We start from the raw sequence: 19,822 nt of genomic DNA, 5'->3' as shown, positions 1-19,822 counted from the left end.
CCCATCCTGGCACCAGGGGTGGCACCGAGGCCACCCACCCGCTGCCGAGAGCGGGGGACCTGTACCGAGGCACGGGGGTAAAGCACCGTGGAGGGGAAAGCCAGACACCAGGGGGAATCCTGCAGGTTACGTCCTACCTCATCCTCAGCCCCCAACCAGCAGCTAGGACCCCCGTCCATGTCACACGGCAAACAGCAGCCCCCGCCGTGGGGTGTGACGCACCCCTGGGCAGTCGTGGCGAGAGGGCTGGGAACGGCAGCAGCTGAAATGGATGCAGAAAGAGCAACAGAAGGAATTAATTGATGGCAGAGGGGGGTGATGCTGGCTTTTTGCTTCATTCGCTCTAAAAGGCTGACAGCAAAAGGCAGGATTCAATCGGTACTGGTGGAAAAAGGGGCCTAGTCCTACGAATAGACCCAAAGTAACTCATGAACAGAGGCTGGAAGGCAGAGGAAGGGTTGTTTCCTACCTCACCTCAGGAGCCCATCAGGGAGATCACAGCTAGCACAAGACAGCCTGAATTTCCAAGCAGCTTCCATTTCCGCAGCTGGGTTATTTCTAGAAGTAAATACTGCCATCCCTTGGTTTGAATCATAGAATCAACAGAATATCTCAAGTTGGAAGGGACACATAAGGATCACCGAGTCCAACTCCCTGCTCCTCACAGGGCTACCGAATACTAAACCACATGACTAAAAGCGTCATCCAGATGCTCCTTGAACTCTTGACAAGCTTGGTGCTGTGATCACTTCCCTGGGGAGCCTGTTCCAGTGACTGAGCACCCTCCCAGTGAAGAATCTTTTCCTAATATCCAGTCTGAACTTTCCCTGATGCCACTTTATTCCATTTCCTCATGTCCTGTCACTGGTCACCAGAGAGACATCAGCACCCACCCCTCTGCTGCTCCCCTCGAGGAAGTTGTGGACTGCAATGAGGTCACCCCTCAGCCTTCTCTTCTCCAAGCTGAACAAACCCACTGACCTCAGCCACTCCTCCTAAGTCTTGCCCTCGAGGCCCTTCACCATCTTGGTCACCCTTCTCTGGACACACTCTAATAGTCTGATGTCCTTCTTATATTGAGGCACCCAAAATTACACACAGTACTCGAGGTGGGACCAGTGCCGTGTGGAGTGGGACAGTCACCTCCCTGAACCGGCAGGCTATGCTGTGCTTGATGCACCCCAGGGCACGGTTGGCCCTTTTGGCTGCCAGGGCACACTGTTGGCTCATATTCAACTTGCCATCAATCCAAACCCCCAGATCTCTTCCTGCGGGGCTGCTCTCTGGCGTTCTCCCATGTTGCCTGTCCTTGCTTCCAATGTCCGTACACTTTCCTTTCCCACCTAAGTTCTAGAAGAAGATCCCTGCTCAGCTAAGCCAGCCTTCTGCCCCACTTGCTTGGCTTCCAACACTTTGGAATTGTCTGCTCCTGACTCTTAAGACAGGGGTCTTAAAAAGTGACCAACATTCATGGATCCCCATTCAAAAGCAGATTCCCAATGACCTGCCCTTTTTTCTTTATGGAAGCAGTTTTGACGCAGGGCATAGGCCGACTTAACCTTGGCGACACCTCCAACCTAGATGAACCATCATTCTCATTGTTGTTCGGTTCCACTTGCAGAGCCTCGTACCTATAATGCAAGGGCGCCTGGGAAGGTGGGGAAGTCATGGAGGAGACACACCTGCTGCACCAGGCAGGACCTTGTCAGCATTGCCCCCTATCCCTTCAGTCACCGCCTTCTGCCGGGTGGGGAGAGGACAGGGAATCCTCCACACCTTGTGTCCTGTCTGCCCGACAGGTCTGTCCCAAGGAAGGCAGGGTGCAGTTCCCGTAGTCCGTCTCCCTCCCAGACTCCCTGACACTCCTCACCCTACTGCCCCCTCCCCGAGCTCTGTCCCTCAGCGGAGGAGTTCCTCTCCCTGGGCACACCTCCCGCAGGTGTGCTCACTGCTGCCGTCCTGCACTGGTGTCAGAGCAGGGCACGGCCTGCAGACGGACACCCGGATGGCAGCACCTTCCACCGGAGCTCTGCCTGGGAAGCTGCGTCAGTCGAGGTGGGTGCAGAGTTTAGAGAGAACATGGCCTTCTGTTGGGTAGATACCATTGCTCCCTGGTCAAACCGGCAGAGTTAGAGCATCCTCCCTGCACACCAACTGCCATGCCGAGCCCCGTTTGCCCACTCTGGCTGTTAGCGCTCCCCAGGGACTTCTTTTATAGGTGGGGGGGGCTTGGCTGCTGTTGCTTCTGGCCCCACCACCCCGGTCTCCTCAGCCGCTGTGGTGTGAGCTGCCGGCTCCTGGCAGGTCTCTCCGCTCCCCTCAAGTGTCCCTGCTTGAGGAGACGGGGGAAAAATCAACAACAAAAAGGAGTTGAACAAACATTAGCCTTGAACTTCAACTGGCTTCGAAGAAATGGGCAACACTTCACAGAGGCAGAGGAAAAGGGGACAATGGCCCAAGCTGGACTCCGGGAGGATCTGGCCGGAGGCTCAGGCGGAGGCTGACTAACCCCAACAGCAGCTCAGTGTTAGGACAAGAGAGGGACGGAGTGTGCTCAGACCCATCGCTCACTTACTTATACTGTCTCTCTTCTCTGCAAGGGGCATCCTACTGCTTGGAAGGACTTTATCCCTTCTCTAGGAGGCAATTACTTGGAGACAGGCAGAGAGGAACCAAAATCTCTGAGCAAGAGAAAAAGAGAACAAGCTGGCAGGATGCAGGAGCTCTGTCTGGCTGATCAATAAATTTATATATATTTATAAAACTTCTGTTTTCTATTCAGGTAACAACCTCTAAACACTGTTTTGAGAGTGAGACCATTTCAGGTAGGGCATAAAACTTTCCCACTGTTTGGCAGCCTGTTTGGAGTCCTGACAATCTGCTTTTTAACTGAAAGGCTCAACAAAAGGTTTACAAAATCCAAGCCATCAAGCACCAGTATTTATAGTGTTGCAATTTGCAGTAGTCCTTGCTATGGGCCAACACAGCGTCATGCCAAGCATTACATGAGCACAACGAGAAGCATGGTCTCGGCCTCAAACAGCTTACCCCAGCATGAAACAGCAGCCGGACAGAGACAAGTACACAGATGTCACGAGCCAGCATCAGTCAGCAGGATCAGTGCAGGCTGCACACTGGCAACCAGACCTGGCAAGCTGTTAGTAGGCATCGTGGCAAAGAGGAGCTCTGAAGACCACTAGGGATTTGAGGATCCCTCCCCCTGTGCCTTCCCACCACCAAGGGGGCCCACGAGAAGTAACTGAAAATCCACTGAAAACTGAACAAAATCCTGCAGCGCTGTTCCTGCAGGCTCATTTCTACAGCTGGAATGCTGGAGCAAAGCTGAAATGGTAAGTGAACACATACCTGAGCTTTCTCGTCACACCAGGAGAGACAAACCAGCATGCCATTGTGCTCCTCAAGTCAGCTGAATTGGTATTGCTGGTCCTCCTGCTCTTGAGGATGGGTTAGTTTTCTTGAAGGATCTTCGTATCTCACGGTTGGTTCTGATGTGGTTAAACTCTTCTCCTATATACTGGTGTTCAACAGCTGGTATTAAAGCAGTGTTTTTAAAAAGGAGGCATCTACTCGATACATTATGTTCCTATTCAATAAAATACTTTGGAGTCTTATCAATAAAAGAATTTACAAGCATAAAAATAGACATTTGCTAATTTTGTCATCTGACATTTTCACAAGCTGGGTACAAAGCAGTTGAGAAGGCAAAAACAGGTTTAAAAAGTCTGGCAGGAATGAAAAAATCAATGAAGGCAACAACAGGCAGGTGGCAGGATGGTATAGCTGGGTTCATCTGTGCAGCAAGTGAAATTTCATTAGCAGCACTTGTGTGTCTCTGTACAGAGAAATCCTTTAATTCAGTAAATGATTCATTTCACTTACCACCACCAGCCAGCCAGCTGTCAGGGGAGGAAATAAGGAACCTGAAAGTTACAGATGAGGGGCTCAAAGGAGGACACATTATCCACAGAAGCTGGTTTTATAAAGAATGTGTAAAGAGAAAATCCCAGGCAATTATTCTGCATAGTACACAGACAGGATGCAAGTCAATGCTAAAAATCATCATTCTTGTATTGTGTATTGAGTTACACAGGAAAAAGAACAAAGTACAAAGAGGCCAGAGTATCAATATAGTGTTTAATATTTTAAATTGGAAAAAAAAAAAAAACAACCAAGTTAAAATTTCTGTTACTATCATATGATAAAACCTTTCATCAGCACATTGAAAGAGTTAGAAATATTACATGGAGTACATTTCCAGTAACTTACACTTCTGTTAGGCCTGCACTGTTTTATATTTATTAACAAAAGCAGCAGCCCATTTTTTCTTTCTATTTACAATATTTTAAATATGGTATTCCACTTTACTCAGCACTGATACAGATAAAACTACTCTGCATAGATTTATTGTTTTAGTTGTAGATAATTGTCATCAATGGAAAAAACAAGGTACATGAGGAAATGATTAGGAAATGCTGCTCAAGACAATCCTCTAGACCGCAATCTGATGATGCTCACTTCAGTAATTATGGAGTAGTTTGATGACTCTGCAGTACTTAAAAATAAAGTAGGTTCTACACAAAATAACAGCAGTTGCTCTGATTACAGAAACTGCGACTGAAGGGAAGAGTGGCAGAGGTTTGCTTGTACAGTAACTGAAAGGTTGCTTCCAAAAGCAAGTATAATATATACGGAAATTAAATAAATTAAGTACTTCAAATGGAAAAAAAAAAAAATCAGTTTCACAAACTGTTACAAATGTCAAGTGCTGTGCATTGTTTTTAAAGGAAAAGACAAGTTTAAAAAGTAAAACAGTCATCAAGAATATCCAAGTATCTTGTTTCACCAGCAGGGAGTTTTCAGTGCTATCAGGGAGAGCCTGTGTCTACATTTTAAATAATACAGCACCACAGATATACATACAGGGGTAATGGACAGTCTTCCCAGCTAAATCTAGCTGCTAGTTCAGAAAGATTCTCAGCATTTACAGTAACTCCATAAATCCAACAAATGCACTTAGCTTTTTCTTTTCAGTGACCATTTCCAGCTGTAAAGACAGTAGCGAATCCTGCTTTTCAGGCAACCCATGCACTGCCCAAAAAGTGCTCCAGTGGAATTACTGAGCTGACTTCAGTTCTCTCAATGCAATCTGCACCACACAGTCCGGCCTATAACCCTGACCCTTCACAACAACACACATCAGGTTTACAGTCAGTGACCCCTCTATTCACATTTCTGTTTCTTTATCAAAAGTGCAGGAGCAGCACAAGGTGCAAGGAGAGATTCACTTCTATTTTGGATTTCTACAACAACGTAGGGACTAAAATAACTCAATAAATACAAAACAGTAACACTGACAGGTGGTTGAAATATATGCAAAATGCTGAAATAAACACAGCCTGAGGTCTTCACTTTTTTCTGGCACAGGCAGACATGTGTTGAATAGCTTAACTATTCAGCTTTCCAAATGGCAATCTTCCCTTCTTCCTTTCCAGAGCCGCTAAGGACGTACCTGTCCTCTGCTGAGCACAGTGCCTTTACTGTATCAGCATGACCAACCAACTCTTTCTCCACAGTCTTCTTCTCAGTACTGATCACATAGATCTTCCCTTTGCTTTTGCCTTGCGATCTTCCGCTGCTGCCAACCCACATCTGGAATACAAACAAACCAAAACAAAATCATTTTCACTACTTTACATTTCAGTCTAAGGACACAGTCGAGAAGTTTTATGTGCCACATTGATACACTGAGGTTTCTCTCTTGCTAAGCTGGAAAAGTGGAACACTGAAAATTTCCTATACATATGTATCTGTTGGAGTTCACATCTACCTCCCTCTCCGACTCCCTGACACTCTTTAACCTACTCCCCCCCTCCCCGAGCTCTGTCCCTCAGCGGAGGAGTTCCTCTCCCTGGGCACACCTCCCGCAGGTGTGCTCACTGCTGCCGTCCTGCACTGGTGTCAGAGCAGGGCACGGCCTGCAGACGGACACCCGGATGGCAGCATCTTCCACCGGAGCTCTGCCTGGGAAGCTGCGTCAGTTGAGGAAGGTGCAGAGTTTAGAGAGAACAAGGTCTTCTGTTGGGTAGATACCATTGCTCCCTGGTCAAACCGGCAGAGTTAGAGCATCCTCCCTGCACACCAACTGCCATGCCGAGCCCCGTTTGCCCGCTCTGGCTGCTAGCGCTCCTCTGGAGCTTCTTTTATAGGTGTGGGGGGCTTGGCCGCCATTGCTCCTGGCCTCACGCTGCTCTCCTCAGCCGCTGTGGCAGGAGCTGCCGGCTCCTGGCGGGTCTCTCCACTCCCCTCAGGTTTCCCCACTTGAGGAAACCCTGCATTCCGCTGCCGATCAACAAGGCCAAGTGCCGGGTCCTGCAATTCGGTCACAACCACCCCATGCAGCGCTACAGGCTTGGGGAAGAGTGGCTGGAAAGCTGTCCGGTGGAAAAAAGGACCTGGGAGTGCTGGTCGACAGCTGGCTGAATATGAGCCAGCAGTGTGCCCAGGTGGCCAAGAAGGCCACTAGCATCCTGGCCTGTATCAGAAATAGTGTGGCCAGCAGGAGCAGGGAGGTGATTGTTCCCCTGTACTCGGCACTGGTGAGGCCGCACCTTGAGTACTGTGTTCAGTTTTGGGCCCCTCACTACAGGAAAGACATGGAGGTGCTGGAGCGTGTCCAGAGAAGGGCAACAAAGCTGGTGAAGGGTCTAGAGCACAAGTCTTATGAGGAGCAGCTGAAGGAACTGGGGTTGTTTAACCTGGAGAAAAGGAGGCTGAGTGGAGACATTATTGCTCTCTACAACTACCTGAAAGGAGGTTGTAGCGAGGTGGGTGCTGGTCTCTTCTGTCAAGTAACTAGTGATAGGACAAGAGGAAATGGCCTCAAGTTGCACCAAGGGAGGTTTAGATTGGATATTAGGAAAAATTTCTTTACCAAAAGGGTTGTCAGGCATTGGAACAGGCTGCCCAGGGAAGTGGTGGAGTCACCATCTCTGAAAGTGTTCAAAAACCACATAGATGTGGCACTTCAGGACATGGTTTAGTGGGCATGGTGGTGTTGAGTTGACGGTTGGACTCGATGATCTTAAAGGTCTTATCCAACCTAAACGATTCTATGATTCTATGATCATGCCAGAACCAGAACCGTTTGCCTTGGCAACTCAACTTGCCTTTGGCTCCACAGACCCAATGAAGAGAATAAGACAGAAGGTGTCACTTTACCACTGTATAAACCACAGCATGCCCCTATCAAGTGCTGTGTGCAGTTCTGCTCTCTGCACTGCAAGAGCAGAGAAAATCCAGGGAAGAGTAACTAAAACTATCGAGAGAAAGGAACAGCTGTCATATGAACAAAGATGAAAAAAGCCAGGACTCCTTAGGCTGGAGAGAAGATAGCTAAGGAGGGATCACATTAAGGTTTACAAAATCAGAAAAGTGCAGATAAGCAGAATGTAGAACCACTGTTCAACACATCCTGCAATTAGAGAAGTAAGGGACACATGTGGAAACCAGTAAGAGTTCAGTTTCACTTAGAAGAAAGTACTTCCCTGTACATGGCTGGCAGTGAACTTCTGGAAACTTCTGCTACAGGAAACTGTGGCACCAGCAAGTTCAAAATGAGATGCGATCCACAGAGATTGGGTCCAAAAATAGATAATAAAAGACTGAGGCAGAGGTGCACACTTTAGTTCCCCTAAACAAGAACCATAGACAGTGAGGAAGCTTAAGGGGAATGGACTGCAGATACAGGCCAGGTTCACACGCTCTCCCTATATAGCACTGCTATTGCCACTGTTAAGAGTCAGAATATGGGGTTAGATGCACCTGGTCCAGCGCAACAGAAAACAGCTGTGGTCTTCTGGTGCATAGTTTTGTACTGGGTAAGCACTCACTGTTGTGTATCAGTAACGCTTAACCAGCCAGAAAGCATCCTATTTCAGATAGACACATGCAATAGGTTTTGTCTCAGGTTTCCTAAAGACAAACAATGGCTTGTTTTTAATTAAAGCACTTAAAAGCAAGCCTGTGGCAGACAACTCTACCAGCGTTGTTGGTAGCCTTTACCAGGCTGCAGGTTCATTCTCAGTAACTGTAATGCTGTGTGGAAGAGGAGTATGGGTGCTCCAGCTACTACAACAGGCTCCACAGTCCCCTTGGACAACCAAGGCTGCTGAGCTGTTGGCAGGCTGAAAGATGGTGCATTGAACACTCAGGTTCAGGAGATGGATCACACAGGAATATTTTCCAATTGTTCCTTTTGTATCAATGAGTTGAACTACAATGTTAGTTAAGGTGGAGCTGAGCAAGGAATAAGTGGAAAAGAAAAGGAACAAAGTTCTTAAGTAGAACAAAAGAGAGCTTAATGCCTTGGGGTTTCCAAACAATCCTTTAATTCCCTTAAAACAGGGGTTAAATATATCCATCTCTACTCTGGGGAAGGATATCTCAAAAAGTTTTTCCATTTTAGTTCACAGATCTAACCAAGAGTTGAATACACAGAAAGCTTCCCTATTTCATGAGGCACTTCGTGAAAAAAAAGTCATTTTTGAGGAAGGAAAGGAGAAGGGGAAACCTGAGAAAAAGATTCAGAAAGTTGCTTTCCCAATAGGTATATATTAGCTATTTATTTGCAAATTAACCCTAAACCTGTCCGCGTGGTATCACAACTACAATCATTTGCACAGCTACCGACACCATGCAGAAAAAGCAGGTACTCAGCTTGAGGCCAATAATGACAGGGACACAAGATGCTAAGACAGGAAGCCATTGGCTCCTTTGGTCTCTGTTGAGTTAGGAATGTGGTAACTAAACAATAAAAAGGTCATCTACAAAAATAGGCCAGCTAATTGGCATTTATTGTTTGTCTATTAACCTTTTCCAAGGCTTAGTCTAAGGAGCCCTGAGACTAAATATCAAGGGACCTAAACTTTCAGTTTCTACAGTTTCCTGAAAATGTCAATGGTTAATAAAAGTCACCATGCATTTAATTACTGATGAGGCTTCTGCCTTAACATGCATTTTGGGGTATACCTGTAACAGCGAGTTGTGCTGGGCAGTCACTAGCTTCGCTGATTTCAAAGAAGAATCAATGTTTCAAACCAGTACCTATGCAAACACCCAGTAAGGAAGCTAACCAATGACAGCCCATGAAAGCTGCAAACAAACAAAACTTTAGTAAAGAATTCCACAACAGGTAAAAACAGTCCAAATGTGTCTCACCTGATTTTTAACTCTTATCATACACGTAATCTCGGAGCAATCTTGAAGATGAATCTTTTGAGGTGTACTTGAAAAGTCTTTGGTGTTCCAAATATACAGGTCACTACTCCCCGAATAAGATGCCCACACTTCATCTCTCTAAAGCACAGAAAGATATGTTTAACATGAGCACTGCTGACAGGAAGTATATTGCATTAAGTAACTATGGCTTGTAATGCCACATAGTCATGCTTCCTTTAACCTCTATTAACAATTTAAATGTAATACCTCAGGAAAGAGCTGGAAGCAGAGAAAATAGGAACACACATCCTTCAGGTGATGCTCAATTTTCATCTGTAGTTGAAATTCATGAGTTGACGCTACAAGTATGCAACTTCCAGTACCTTCAATATTAAAGATAAAGGGTTAGTAACAGAAGTGCCTACTACTTCCTCCATCTCTATAAATCATGGAGAAAAGAGACAAAATAAATGGATGCATCTAACAACTGTCTTGTTTCTCAACCAACAGCGAAATCTTTGAGGTACTTCTTCCTGTTTTCCCACAGTATCTAGTTTTTAGATCTGTTCTTTCTCCAGATGCTAGTTGCTATTCTGCAGTGCATACACCCGTTAGTTTAGAGTCCAAAAATCATGAGAGGAGAAAAACCGAACACCTTAAAAATAGGACATCTCATACTTAGGTTCTCAAGTACATAATTACTTTAATTTACAGAACTGAGACCAAGTGTCTGTGCTACAAAGTTAACAGGGCTGAATCCTTACCCCACCACAGCAATGCCAGCATCGCTACTGCCCACAGCAGGACCAGGAATTTCCCAAGGCTTTAGCTGCTGTTCTGTTAAAATATGTTTGGATCCAGGCTCTTATGTATGGCAATACTGAGAATCAATGCAAAATTCTTGAATCGGTCACCATTCATGGAACAACTTCAAGATGACCCTTTACTCTAACACAAAGCTTTACATTATTCATCTAAACTGCTACAGAGGGGACAACAAATTTCTAGAAGTGGCCAAAATGCAGGCCTGGGGATTACCAGGTCAGACCAATACTGTAAAGTCTAGCTCAAATACCAAAAAGAATTTGCAGCCAATATTGCCCCTCTAGACTTTAAAAGGACTTTCTCAAAGGTTTCCATTCCAATTTACAGGCATTGCCAGGGGAGGTCAGACAAATACAGCGTGGCCAGAAGTCACATCCTGCAGCAGAGGCAATACCTCCAGGAGTGATCCAAACTAGCCATCTATATAAATGTTTTAGAGGCCTCACCTACAGAAGGCTGCTTAAACAAAACAGACCAAGTGGAGAATGGGGGAAGAACATCATGTACACATAAGTCTGAGTTTGAGATCAATGTATTGTTTCGTCTAATAAAACAGCATATTACATGAAGGTTTGGGGTTTTTTTTTAATATTATTTGAAGAATGAACTTACAGCACCACAGTTGGTCATTATGAAGCTTGATAGAAGTGAGATTTTGGCAGGGCAGCTGAAAGACACGGTTAACTTTCAGAGTGCTGATATTCCAAGCAATCACTGTTCCATCTAAACTGCTTGAGTATGCTTCACTGTTGGTACAGATTAAAAAAAATAGTAACAATAGTATAGCATACGTTCATGTTCAGAACAGAGTGCATAGACAGAAGAGACTTCCAAAATAACCAATTTTACGGTAAGCCAAATTAATGTTCCTTCATCTCAGAGACTGGAAGAGTAAAGCACAGTAATGATTTCCAACAAAAAATGGACTGAAGTCCAAAAGGCTTCAAGGCCAGACACTACCATTACTTTAACAGCAAACAATTAGACAGGTTCAATTCTTTTAAACAAGGTGACCAGAGTCTTGAGTGGAAAGGAGCATATCCATCCTGTGCCCACCAAGACGCCTAAAGAAGGATCTGGCTCTAAGTGAACTAGAGCATGTGTTACATCATGCATGAGGAATTAAGTAGAACAAAAACTTTCCCTATAATTCTCCTGAACGTTGTTGCCTGTTGGATTTTCTCTGTTTTCCTCTCAAGTTATGACAAAAATATCTCAAAACTGTTTTTCTTTGCTACTGCACCTGAGAAAACAAATTGTACTATCTTTTTTTTTGTTTATCCTTTAACATGTGTTGTCTTCAGATGAGAAAACCTTTTTCAGAAGGTTCCAACAACACCCAAGCAAATTCTCCCTGAAACCCAGTCACACCTGCTGCACCACTGGCAGAGCTATGGCTGATGTCTGGTCTGACCCGGGAGTTGCCACTCCCATGGGAAGACAGCAGGTTAAGGCCTCCAGCCAACACTCTTCCTAGTACTACCAAAAGATCAAAAGCATTTTGTCTGAACAAAACAATAAATGTGTTATTTGTTTTACAAACAAACAGGCAAGAAAAATCCAGAAGCATGCTGTAAACATCTAGTCGATGATGTGCTCAAAGCAAAAATGAAGTGGTCTTTAGACTGCATCTGTATTGATTCATCATTGGATGCTGCCAACTCCTGGCTGCTCTCATCCTTGTCCAAAAAAGCATTCCTTTATCCTCTTTGTTCTAAAGTAAATAATGCTCTTTCTTTAAAAACGAAATTCTTAGTTTACCACATACAATATGAGAGCTACAAAAACAAGTTAAATGAAGGCTTATGTTAGCAGGATAAACTCCCCTTGCCACCATTTAAAACAATAAATTCTTTCCAACATCTAGGAAAATCACTCACTGATTTCCTCTATGGGCTCCTTTTCCTTGAGCACAAGTTAACTTTTCACCTTTGATTCAGTCAAATAATTAAAGCATAATACTATGTAATTTGGATCTGCTCACTGCGGGCCAAATTCTCTAAGGCTGGTGAATACTGTTCTAGCTACATAAAATGGCTTTCTGTTTACCCACAGGAAGATTCTCCACCTGTCCATGACTCTTCTGGTGGTACAGACGTCCTTCACGTTTGCTTCTATATGTATTTTTAAGAAGAAAACATTGTAATTAAATATACCTGGGTATTCCATTCTTCTTCTCCACAATGATGTCTGTAACATCAGAACGATGATCATTTAGTTGCTTATTACAAGACATACTATGGGTGTTGATTATGTAAATAATGGAGTCTTGAGAACCGATCCACACATGACTCTGTTCTACCATGATCATACAAGTCTGGGGAGAAAAAGTAGGATTAAATAAAATCTAGAAAAAAAAAAAAATCACTCTTTAATGTAACATGGAAAAAGGCTATATTAAGATGCTGCAGTTTTCTGTGATTACAGTACAAGATCAAGACTTGGTGCTCACTCCAATATCCTATCCTTTGCTCTATAAATAATGAGAGAGGACAGATCTCTTTGCCGAGTTTATCCTTCATTAAATAGCATTAATAATATATCTTGGTAACTGACTCAAAGCTGTGTTTCCTGGCTGAAACAAAGTAAAAGTTACAAAGGGCATCAGGGGAAACCACAGAAGTTAGTGTAGTTCTCTTTTCCGGATTGGAAGCCGTCCCAGTCGTCTCATACAAACATACTTCCTACTTCAACTAGAAGTAGTGTCTAAGAAAATACTGCCTTCTCTACTGTCTCTGGAACATCCTTCCCTCATTCAGAAGCTCTTTATTTCTCTCCCTCTTGAGTCCCATCAGTTCCAAACTTTCCTCCTCTTTTCTTTATCTTCTTTAGAATAAGTTGGTATCTGACTCTTCTGGATTTCCATCTTCCCTTCACCCAGCTCTTCACCATCAGCTTTACCTCTCCCTTTTGGACTCTCTCCCACACTCATCTACAACAATGTTTCTCAGCTTTCACAGAAGTGACCTATCCAATCTGTTTTCCTGCATGTTCTCTGTACTGTGTGTTTTTCATTCAGTCTGCAGCTCTGGTTCAGCTTCCCCTTTCATCAAGTGAGTTACTCTTTCCAGGTGTAACAGGCAACAACTCTCTTTAACCTGCTGGTTGAGCCGCCATCTTTTAGAGTGCTCGCTCTCTCTTTCAGTATCATCCATCTGGTTTCCTTACACCTTTCCCCAATTTCCAATTCTTCAGCACAGGTGACTTTTCATCTATTCTTAGGGGTCCCCTTCTCATCTTCTCTTTATATTGATTCTCTTACTCTTTCTCCTCAACTGTTTCAAGCCTGACTTCCTGCCCCAAGAACCCAGACTATTAGGCCAGCAGGCCCTCCCAACATCCAATCCATCACTTCTCACCAGTTGACTTGTTTCATTATGAATTCATTTTCTCTCCTCTCCCTTTTTCTCAAAAACCTCCATTTCTCCAAGTTAACTAAAGCCCAAGGAACTCAAGTGTCTTTCTACAACTTTTAGGGAATGGCAGTGCAGGGTCATATACGCTATAGCAACAAAAACATCAAGCTAAAGCAGCAATTGTGGTATGTGTGTCAGTCTTACCAGCTTAGAGCGGCCCATTTTGAAACAGTGCTGTTGAATAGACCAGCTAGATGCATCAAAGACCACCACCTTCCCCTCATTTAAAGCACACCATAGTTTTGGATGAGCATTGCCAGGTCTTTCTGAAGGGTCAAGATGCCCTAGAAATGAAGCAGAGAAGATGAGAGAGGTAAAAGAAAATAAACCACTTTTGGGGACACGTGGGAAAACCATTATTAGGCAGAGCAGCTTTCTACCAAAACACATCCGTGTTCTGGAACTTGCATCACCAGTTAATGAATGACACAATTTTCACAATGAATTCGTGCTCGCTCTCATCTATTTATTGAGCTCACTTGATGATTTAATCTTACAGAGCAGAGATAACCTTTTTCATTGATGACTAAGTACTTAGCTAACTAGCATTGCAGGAAGGCTTTTAAGCCCTATGAAATACAACTAATAAATCCATGGATTCTATCTGCTCCATTAGAGCTCCACTTAGAAACCTCATATTACAAAGAAAGAAAAGCACCACCACCCACCCACACAGAGTTGCTCCTGCCCACTTCCTTAACTTTGGAATTCCACTAACTTTCCCCTTTTGTCTCAAATTGCCCAAATACTAGGAATTATGTACGAACTTACATCAGAAGACTAGTAAGGTTATGAAGTTGAGAGTTAGGAACTCCCAGAACTAACATATCTGCTACCTAAATTCATGCCCATTGCACACAGTCTTTAACTTTTTCTTTTTTCTCCAATGTTTTTTGAATTAGTCAGATATAAATGTGCCAAGTATCACAGAAAAGCTCACACGGATATTGATGTTGCTTTCTTCAGGGATGGACTTAAATTACATGCGATGAATAGTACATTAGGTCACATACTATACAATGAGAGTGACAGGCTTATAGGTCTGGCTGGGATTTCAAGAGGTGGTACACTATTCCCTGGACTGTGGTTCAACCAAACACCCCATATGACTCTACTGAAAAATAAAAAAATAACAATGAATAGTGATCAATGGTGGAGCATCATTCATCCACCCTGCTCAATAAATGAGGCAGAAGTCTTAATGGGAAATTGGCACATTAACACATAATTGAAGTCTATTATAAGGCATATACACACAGGAAGACAAATTAAGACTGTGAAAGCTATGCCTTGGAGTATCTTAATGTGCAATATTACTGTTCTTTTTTAATGATTTTCTGTTTTAGTATTCAACACACTACCAAAGCATGTCAGAATGTGAACAAAATCAGGCAGTCATAATACCAGGTGTTAGGAGATAACATGCTTTATAGGCTAATTAAAGCTGGGCTAACAAAGCAAGCAATACATCACCTTACCTGGCGTATAAAGCAAGACATCTATTGCCTGTGGAAATGTCTCACCAGCTGAGGGGTTGATCTTGTGCTTTAATGTCTCTGAAGTTGTTTTGGGGACCATCATAGGCACTAAAATAGATTTGTTAAAAGGTCATGAAGTACACACTTAAACTGAAAATATATCTGTAATTCTTACAAAATAAGAATTCTGCACCATTTATTCACATTTCTCACTTTTCTTTCCCTCTAGCCTGACTAGGAGAGCCCAAACACCATTTGTATGAATTTTGGTAGCAGAAGCATGCATACAACACCCAAGCAGTCTAAACAACCGAAACAAAAACACAGTATCCAACACAGAGACAGACATACCAACTAAGGTTCTGATGCACAGAAGCAAAAAACAAAAACAAACAAACAAAACCCAACAAAACAAAAACCTAAGCTTTCTAGTACTATTCAATAGGCTACATCTGTGAAAGTGCAATCAGACTAACGTGGTTTTGTATTTCTACAGATAATCAGTTTGAAAACCAGAATATAAACAGAAAAAGATGAGACAGATGATGCAACAACAGCAGGCTTTGTAGCACTGCTATGTGACTGACCTTCATTTTTCATCCTGTCAAAATAAGACAGCTTAGAGGCTGCATATATGGTTTTGGAGGACTGCAGGGCACCAACCACAGCATCCATCAGGAGAACATTTGTCAGTGCTTGCTGAATATACTGAGGATCCTGAAGACAAAAGTCTTACTGTAGTTTATCTATTGCTCTTTATTCTTACAAGTCTCCATGTTCAATAATCACAACACGTCATGCTTAGCACAAGCACTAGCCAGTTGCTGCCCTGCAGCATAATACATGCTGCTTGCAGTCAAACCCCACTCCCACATCACATGTTCCACTCTCAAGCAAGGTCACAGAGCAGACAGCCAGGAGCCAGTGTTAATTCATTACACTGAAAGAATACTTCAGATCTGACACAATCTTGATACAGGATATGCAAAAAAACCCCACATGAATGGCAGTGATGGAAAACATACAGCAGACATAGGATGGATACCCATTTTCAGACTGGATCTTTCTTCATGGGAGGGAAGTATGCATTATGCTTTATCTTGGCTAAAACGATTCAAATGCTTCCTGAAGAACCACCGAGCTACATTTTCACTATTAAATTCAGCAGTCATGAAGAATTATGTGGTTTAAATGGAAAACCTGCTGAAATTATCCTTTTTCTCAAGGTTTCTGTGGCAGAAGAATATATTTTGCTCTATTCATTGAAAGGATCTATAGTCACCAGGCTTCCAGCATGGCAAAACACTTTCTATGCATTATGTTTTGAAGCAAGGTGGGGAAAAATTTCTGTTCGTTAAGATCACTATTCTCATACATTATGGACTTCAGAAACTATTTCACAGAACTACTAACTAAACTAAAAGTTCCATGCCAATGGATGAGAAAAAATATCCTATATTTTTAAATGTAATCTTTTTCATTATTATTATTCCAGAAGTAGTATATTTAGAAGTAACAGCAAAAATAAAAGTGTATTACTTAGCTATTGTTTGCTGACACCTAGAAATTCTAAGATTGGTGCATGAATTATTTAGAACAGAGACAGAAAGCACATACTTCATACTAATTTGGTTAGAAATTCCCATATTTATACCTTGTGATCATCTGCCATTTTCTTTCCAGCCCACATTTCTTTCACTATCAGGTACCAAAGATCACACTCAGTTTTAAGGTTAGCTTCAAAGACTTCTTTTTTAGATAATGTTTTAATCCTCAGAGTAGGTATTCTCAAAAGAAGGAAAGCTACAGTTGTGCTCTTAACATCCTGGAAAGGTATGAAAAAGAGAAAACAAGGAGACTGTACCATGCAATCACAGATAAGGTGCAGCACTCATCTTACAGGGCAACTTTCTCGATTTCTAACTACAACTAAATATTTCAATTGTCCATACACACTGTTAAGCAGAGACGGTTTTATGAAAATGTAAGTTCCAAACAACATCGTATAGCCTTTGCTCCACAGTGGATACAAGCTGGCTCCCTGGCACCACAGTCAAATAAGCACACTTAATGCTCATGTTATTAAACTTCTCCAGCTCTGTACGCCATGTGCTGCACTTCACACATTTCTGTACATCTATAGGTTATGATCTCTAGATTTTTATTCTATGTCATCTTAGCACCTAGCAAACCGTACTACCGCTCTGAAATTTTTGGTGTAAAGACCCAGAATTTTATCTAATCACTCATAAGTTACCGATTTCAGAGGTGTTTCCTACACTCGTTACCGAAACTTTAAGTTGAGAGACAGATCTTTTTGCAGAATGGAACATGGCCTATATCCATAAGCATGCATGAGAACAACAAGTTACTTGATGCTCACCTCTATGTCCCTGAAAGCAGCAATCTGGACATAGCCAGGACGTCCTCCTTCAGTCAAAAGGAACAAGCGCTTTTGGGTCAGAGCTATTTTTCCTACACCATAGTTAGTTTTAACTGAGCAGGATAATTTGTAGACACATTCATTTTTATCTAGATGCTCTATAACTGTTGGTGGCAGATTCACCTCCTGAGCTTCTGCTTCAGTTTCTTTCCAGTAGTTGTAGAAATCTCTGAATGTTTCAGGATCAATTTGTTTCTGATGTCCTAAAAAATTTTTAAAACCTGTTTACTGTGAGAAACTATTATACAGATTTACACAGAAAGATAGCTTTAAAAAGATACTAACTTTCTAATCGAGCCTCTAACAGCATAATGGGTAAGCAAGGTGCAAAAACTACAAAAAAAATAGGCCTGGAAAACAGTTAAGAGATAAAATTCTTCTCTTGACATAGAAAGATTCCTCTGCAGTTAGCCTAGGCCACAGGTCCCATGCATCTGGCATCCTCCCTTCCACCCTGCTCTGCGGAGGGAGGGAGCAAACACTGTGTCAGTCTTGCTTTTTTAAACTAATGCCAAAAATCCAGTCAGCCAATGGGAAAGGATTTGTACTTCCCTACTGAACTGAATACTTTTCATTATGACTTTCCAGTTCTTTATTCTGTTGAATACTACTATATCATATACTTACCAACATGGGATAAAAGCTAAAGTTGTAACATTTAAAGACTTGAGCAACCAGTATTCTGAGTAATTAATTATTCTAAGAATTCAACTGTTTAGACAGTAGAATCTCAAACACACACAAATTCTTGTGAGATGTATGCTACCTCTGCCTTCAGAAAGTCTTGCTATATTTTTGCTATTTTGACCAATGTTTAATGCTTTATGGCCACAAAACATAACAGTTACTAGAGTAACTAGGCACAGAAAGAGAATTGAATCGCATTTTATAAAAGCACTCTCAAACTATGTTTTTAGAAATCAATCACAAGATTCAAATCTCACTCAGGAGAGAAGAAAGTTCTCTCAAATATAAATGTAACCTCTCCTTTTGCTATGATGACCATCCAAGAGGAATTTAACTGTAATTACTTAATTCTGGATTTTGTTAGTTTATTTTTAACCAAAGGCCACCTTGCCATGTTACCTCGTCGTTCTGTAACACAGAGGTATTTTCCATTAGCAGTTAGGACAGTCTTGTATTCACTGTACTCATAATCTAAGCCAAAGCAGAACCACACACCATCAGATCACAAAACTATCTCACCTACACAACGTGAAAAATTATAAATTGTGTGCCCACATTTAAGTAGATTCCTTGTCCTTATTGTGGATGCAAATATAGACATTCTTGTATGCATTAAATCTATTCTCTGTAATTATCCTAATTAAATAAAATTGTCCATACAGCTCACATATTGTGAGTCTTTAGAGGCCCAGAAAATACTGAATAATAATTAAAAACAACTGGAGACAAAAATTTTATTTTGGTTCATAAAAAAACAGTTTGAAGTTGTCATTGCACCAATGTAGATGGTCACTAAAAACGTATCTTATACTCACCTACTGTTAGGGCATCAAATAACCGATGTATAGTGTCTATATCTTTGACAATCCCAGATTCCTGGATTCGCTTCACAAAATCATCCAGTTGCATATGTGTTTTTGGCAATTCAAAATTTTTTACATGGTCATCTATTTTCATAACTTCTCTTTGTTTTTCCATCACTCGACTTATCAGCTTTTTCAGCTCAGGTTTGCGGTCTGCTTGCAAACGCTCAGAAGGAGGCATAGTTTCCACTATTTTTCTTACAAGATCAGTAGGAAAAATTCTTAAGTCTGTTTTATCTAGGTTCTGAAAGTCAGAAAGCGCATTTAGTAGTTTCCCTTGCATCAAGCTAATAAGTCCCCGGAGGTAGAAGTACCTTGCCAGCAATGCTGAGTTATCAGGTGGTAAGGTATTTATAGCTTTGCTGAGATGGTTGAAGAAGTCTGTATAGTAGGAGTGAACACACTGGAACATCAGAGGAAAGTGAATTTCTGGGATTTTGAATGTACTGACTGATTTGGAGGGCATTTTCACAGCTAAAAACAAACAAACAAAAACTGTATTGATTAGTATAAGCAGTGAGTAAAAGCGTGAGTATCTTTACAACCAGCAATACTACAAACAAAAAGAATCCCCATCACAGCAACAAGTAATTACATTGCATGAAATTCAAGTAAGATTACAGGTGTGCTAGGGACACAGATATATTTCTATGTTCATCATCCTCATTATCAGCATATTCCCTAATCTGATAATATCAATGCTGGGAAACAAAACAAAACAAAACAAAACCAAACCCAAAAAAAGAAAAAAAAAAAGGAAAAGAAAAAAGAAGGGAACCCCCTGCCCCTGTGCAGTTTCTATAGGACTTGCTTTGTTAAACAGTGATAAGCCTAAGCCTACTGGATCGGGTTTGCATGGCAAGGTTTTGGTAG

General features: G+C 42.2%; 1 protein-coding gene across 2 annotated transcripts in view; it reads right to left on the bottom strand.

The window, feature by feature from the left end:
- Positions 1–4,136: 4,136 nt before the first annotated feature.
- The window catches only part of DENND3 (DENN domain containing 3), a 40,935-nt gene continuing 25,249 nt past the window's right edge, over positions 4,137–19,822 (bottom strand). Inside the window, exons 13-23 of one of the 2 annotated variants that reach the window (XM_075024035.1) lie at positions 18,902–19,423; positions 17,340–17,620; positions 16,611–16,781; positions 15,544–15,673; positions 14,957–15,064; positions 13,623–13,762; positions 12,219–12,379; positions 10,675–10,808; positions 9,505–9,620; positions 9,238–9,375; positions 4,137–5,670 (exon numbers count right to left, since the gene is read on the bottom strand). In XM_075024035.1, the coding sequence (XP_074880136.1) occupies positions 5,470–5,670; positions 9,238–9,375; positions 9,505–9,620; positions 10,675–10,808; positions 12,219–12,379; positions 13,623–13,762; positions 14,957–15,064; positions 15,544–15,673; positions 16,611–16,781; positions 17,340–17,620; positions 18,902–19,423 (2,102 nt within the window). In that variant the 3' untranslated portion in view covers positions 4,137–5,469. The remainder of the gene's footprint in view (positions 5,671–9,237; positions 9,376–9,504; positions 9,621–10,674; positions 10,809–12,218; positions 12,380–13,622; positions 13,763–14,956; positions 15,065–15,543; positions 15,674–16,610; positions 16,782–17,339; positions 17,621–18,901; positions 19,424–19,822) is intronic. The other variant, XM_075024036.1, reaches the window with a different exon arrangement.

Source organism: Buteo buteo, chromosome 3, assembly GCF_964188355.1.
Source record: "Buteo buteo chromosome 3, bButBut1.hap1.1, whole genome shotgun sequence".
Lineage (NCBI taxonomy): Eukaryota > Metazoa > Chordata > Aves > Accipitriformes > Accipitridae > Buteo > Buteo buteo.
Note: the sequence above shows the minus strand (reverse complement) of the source record. Positions and strands in the feature narration are given on the sequence as shown.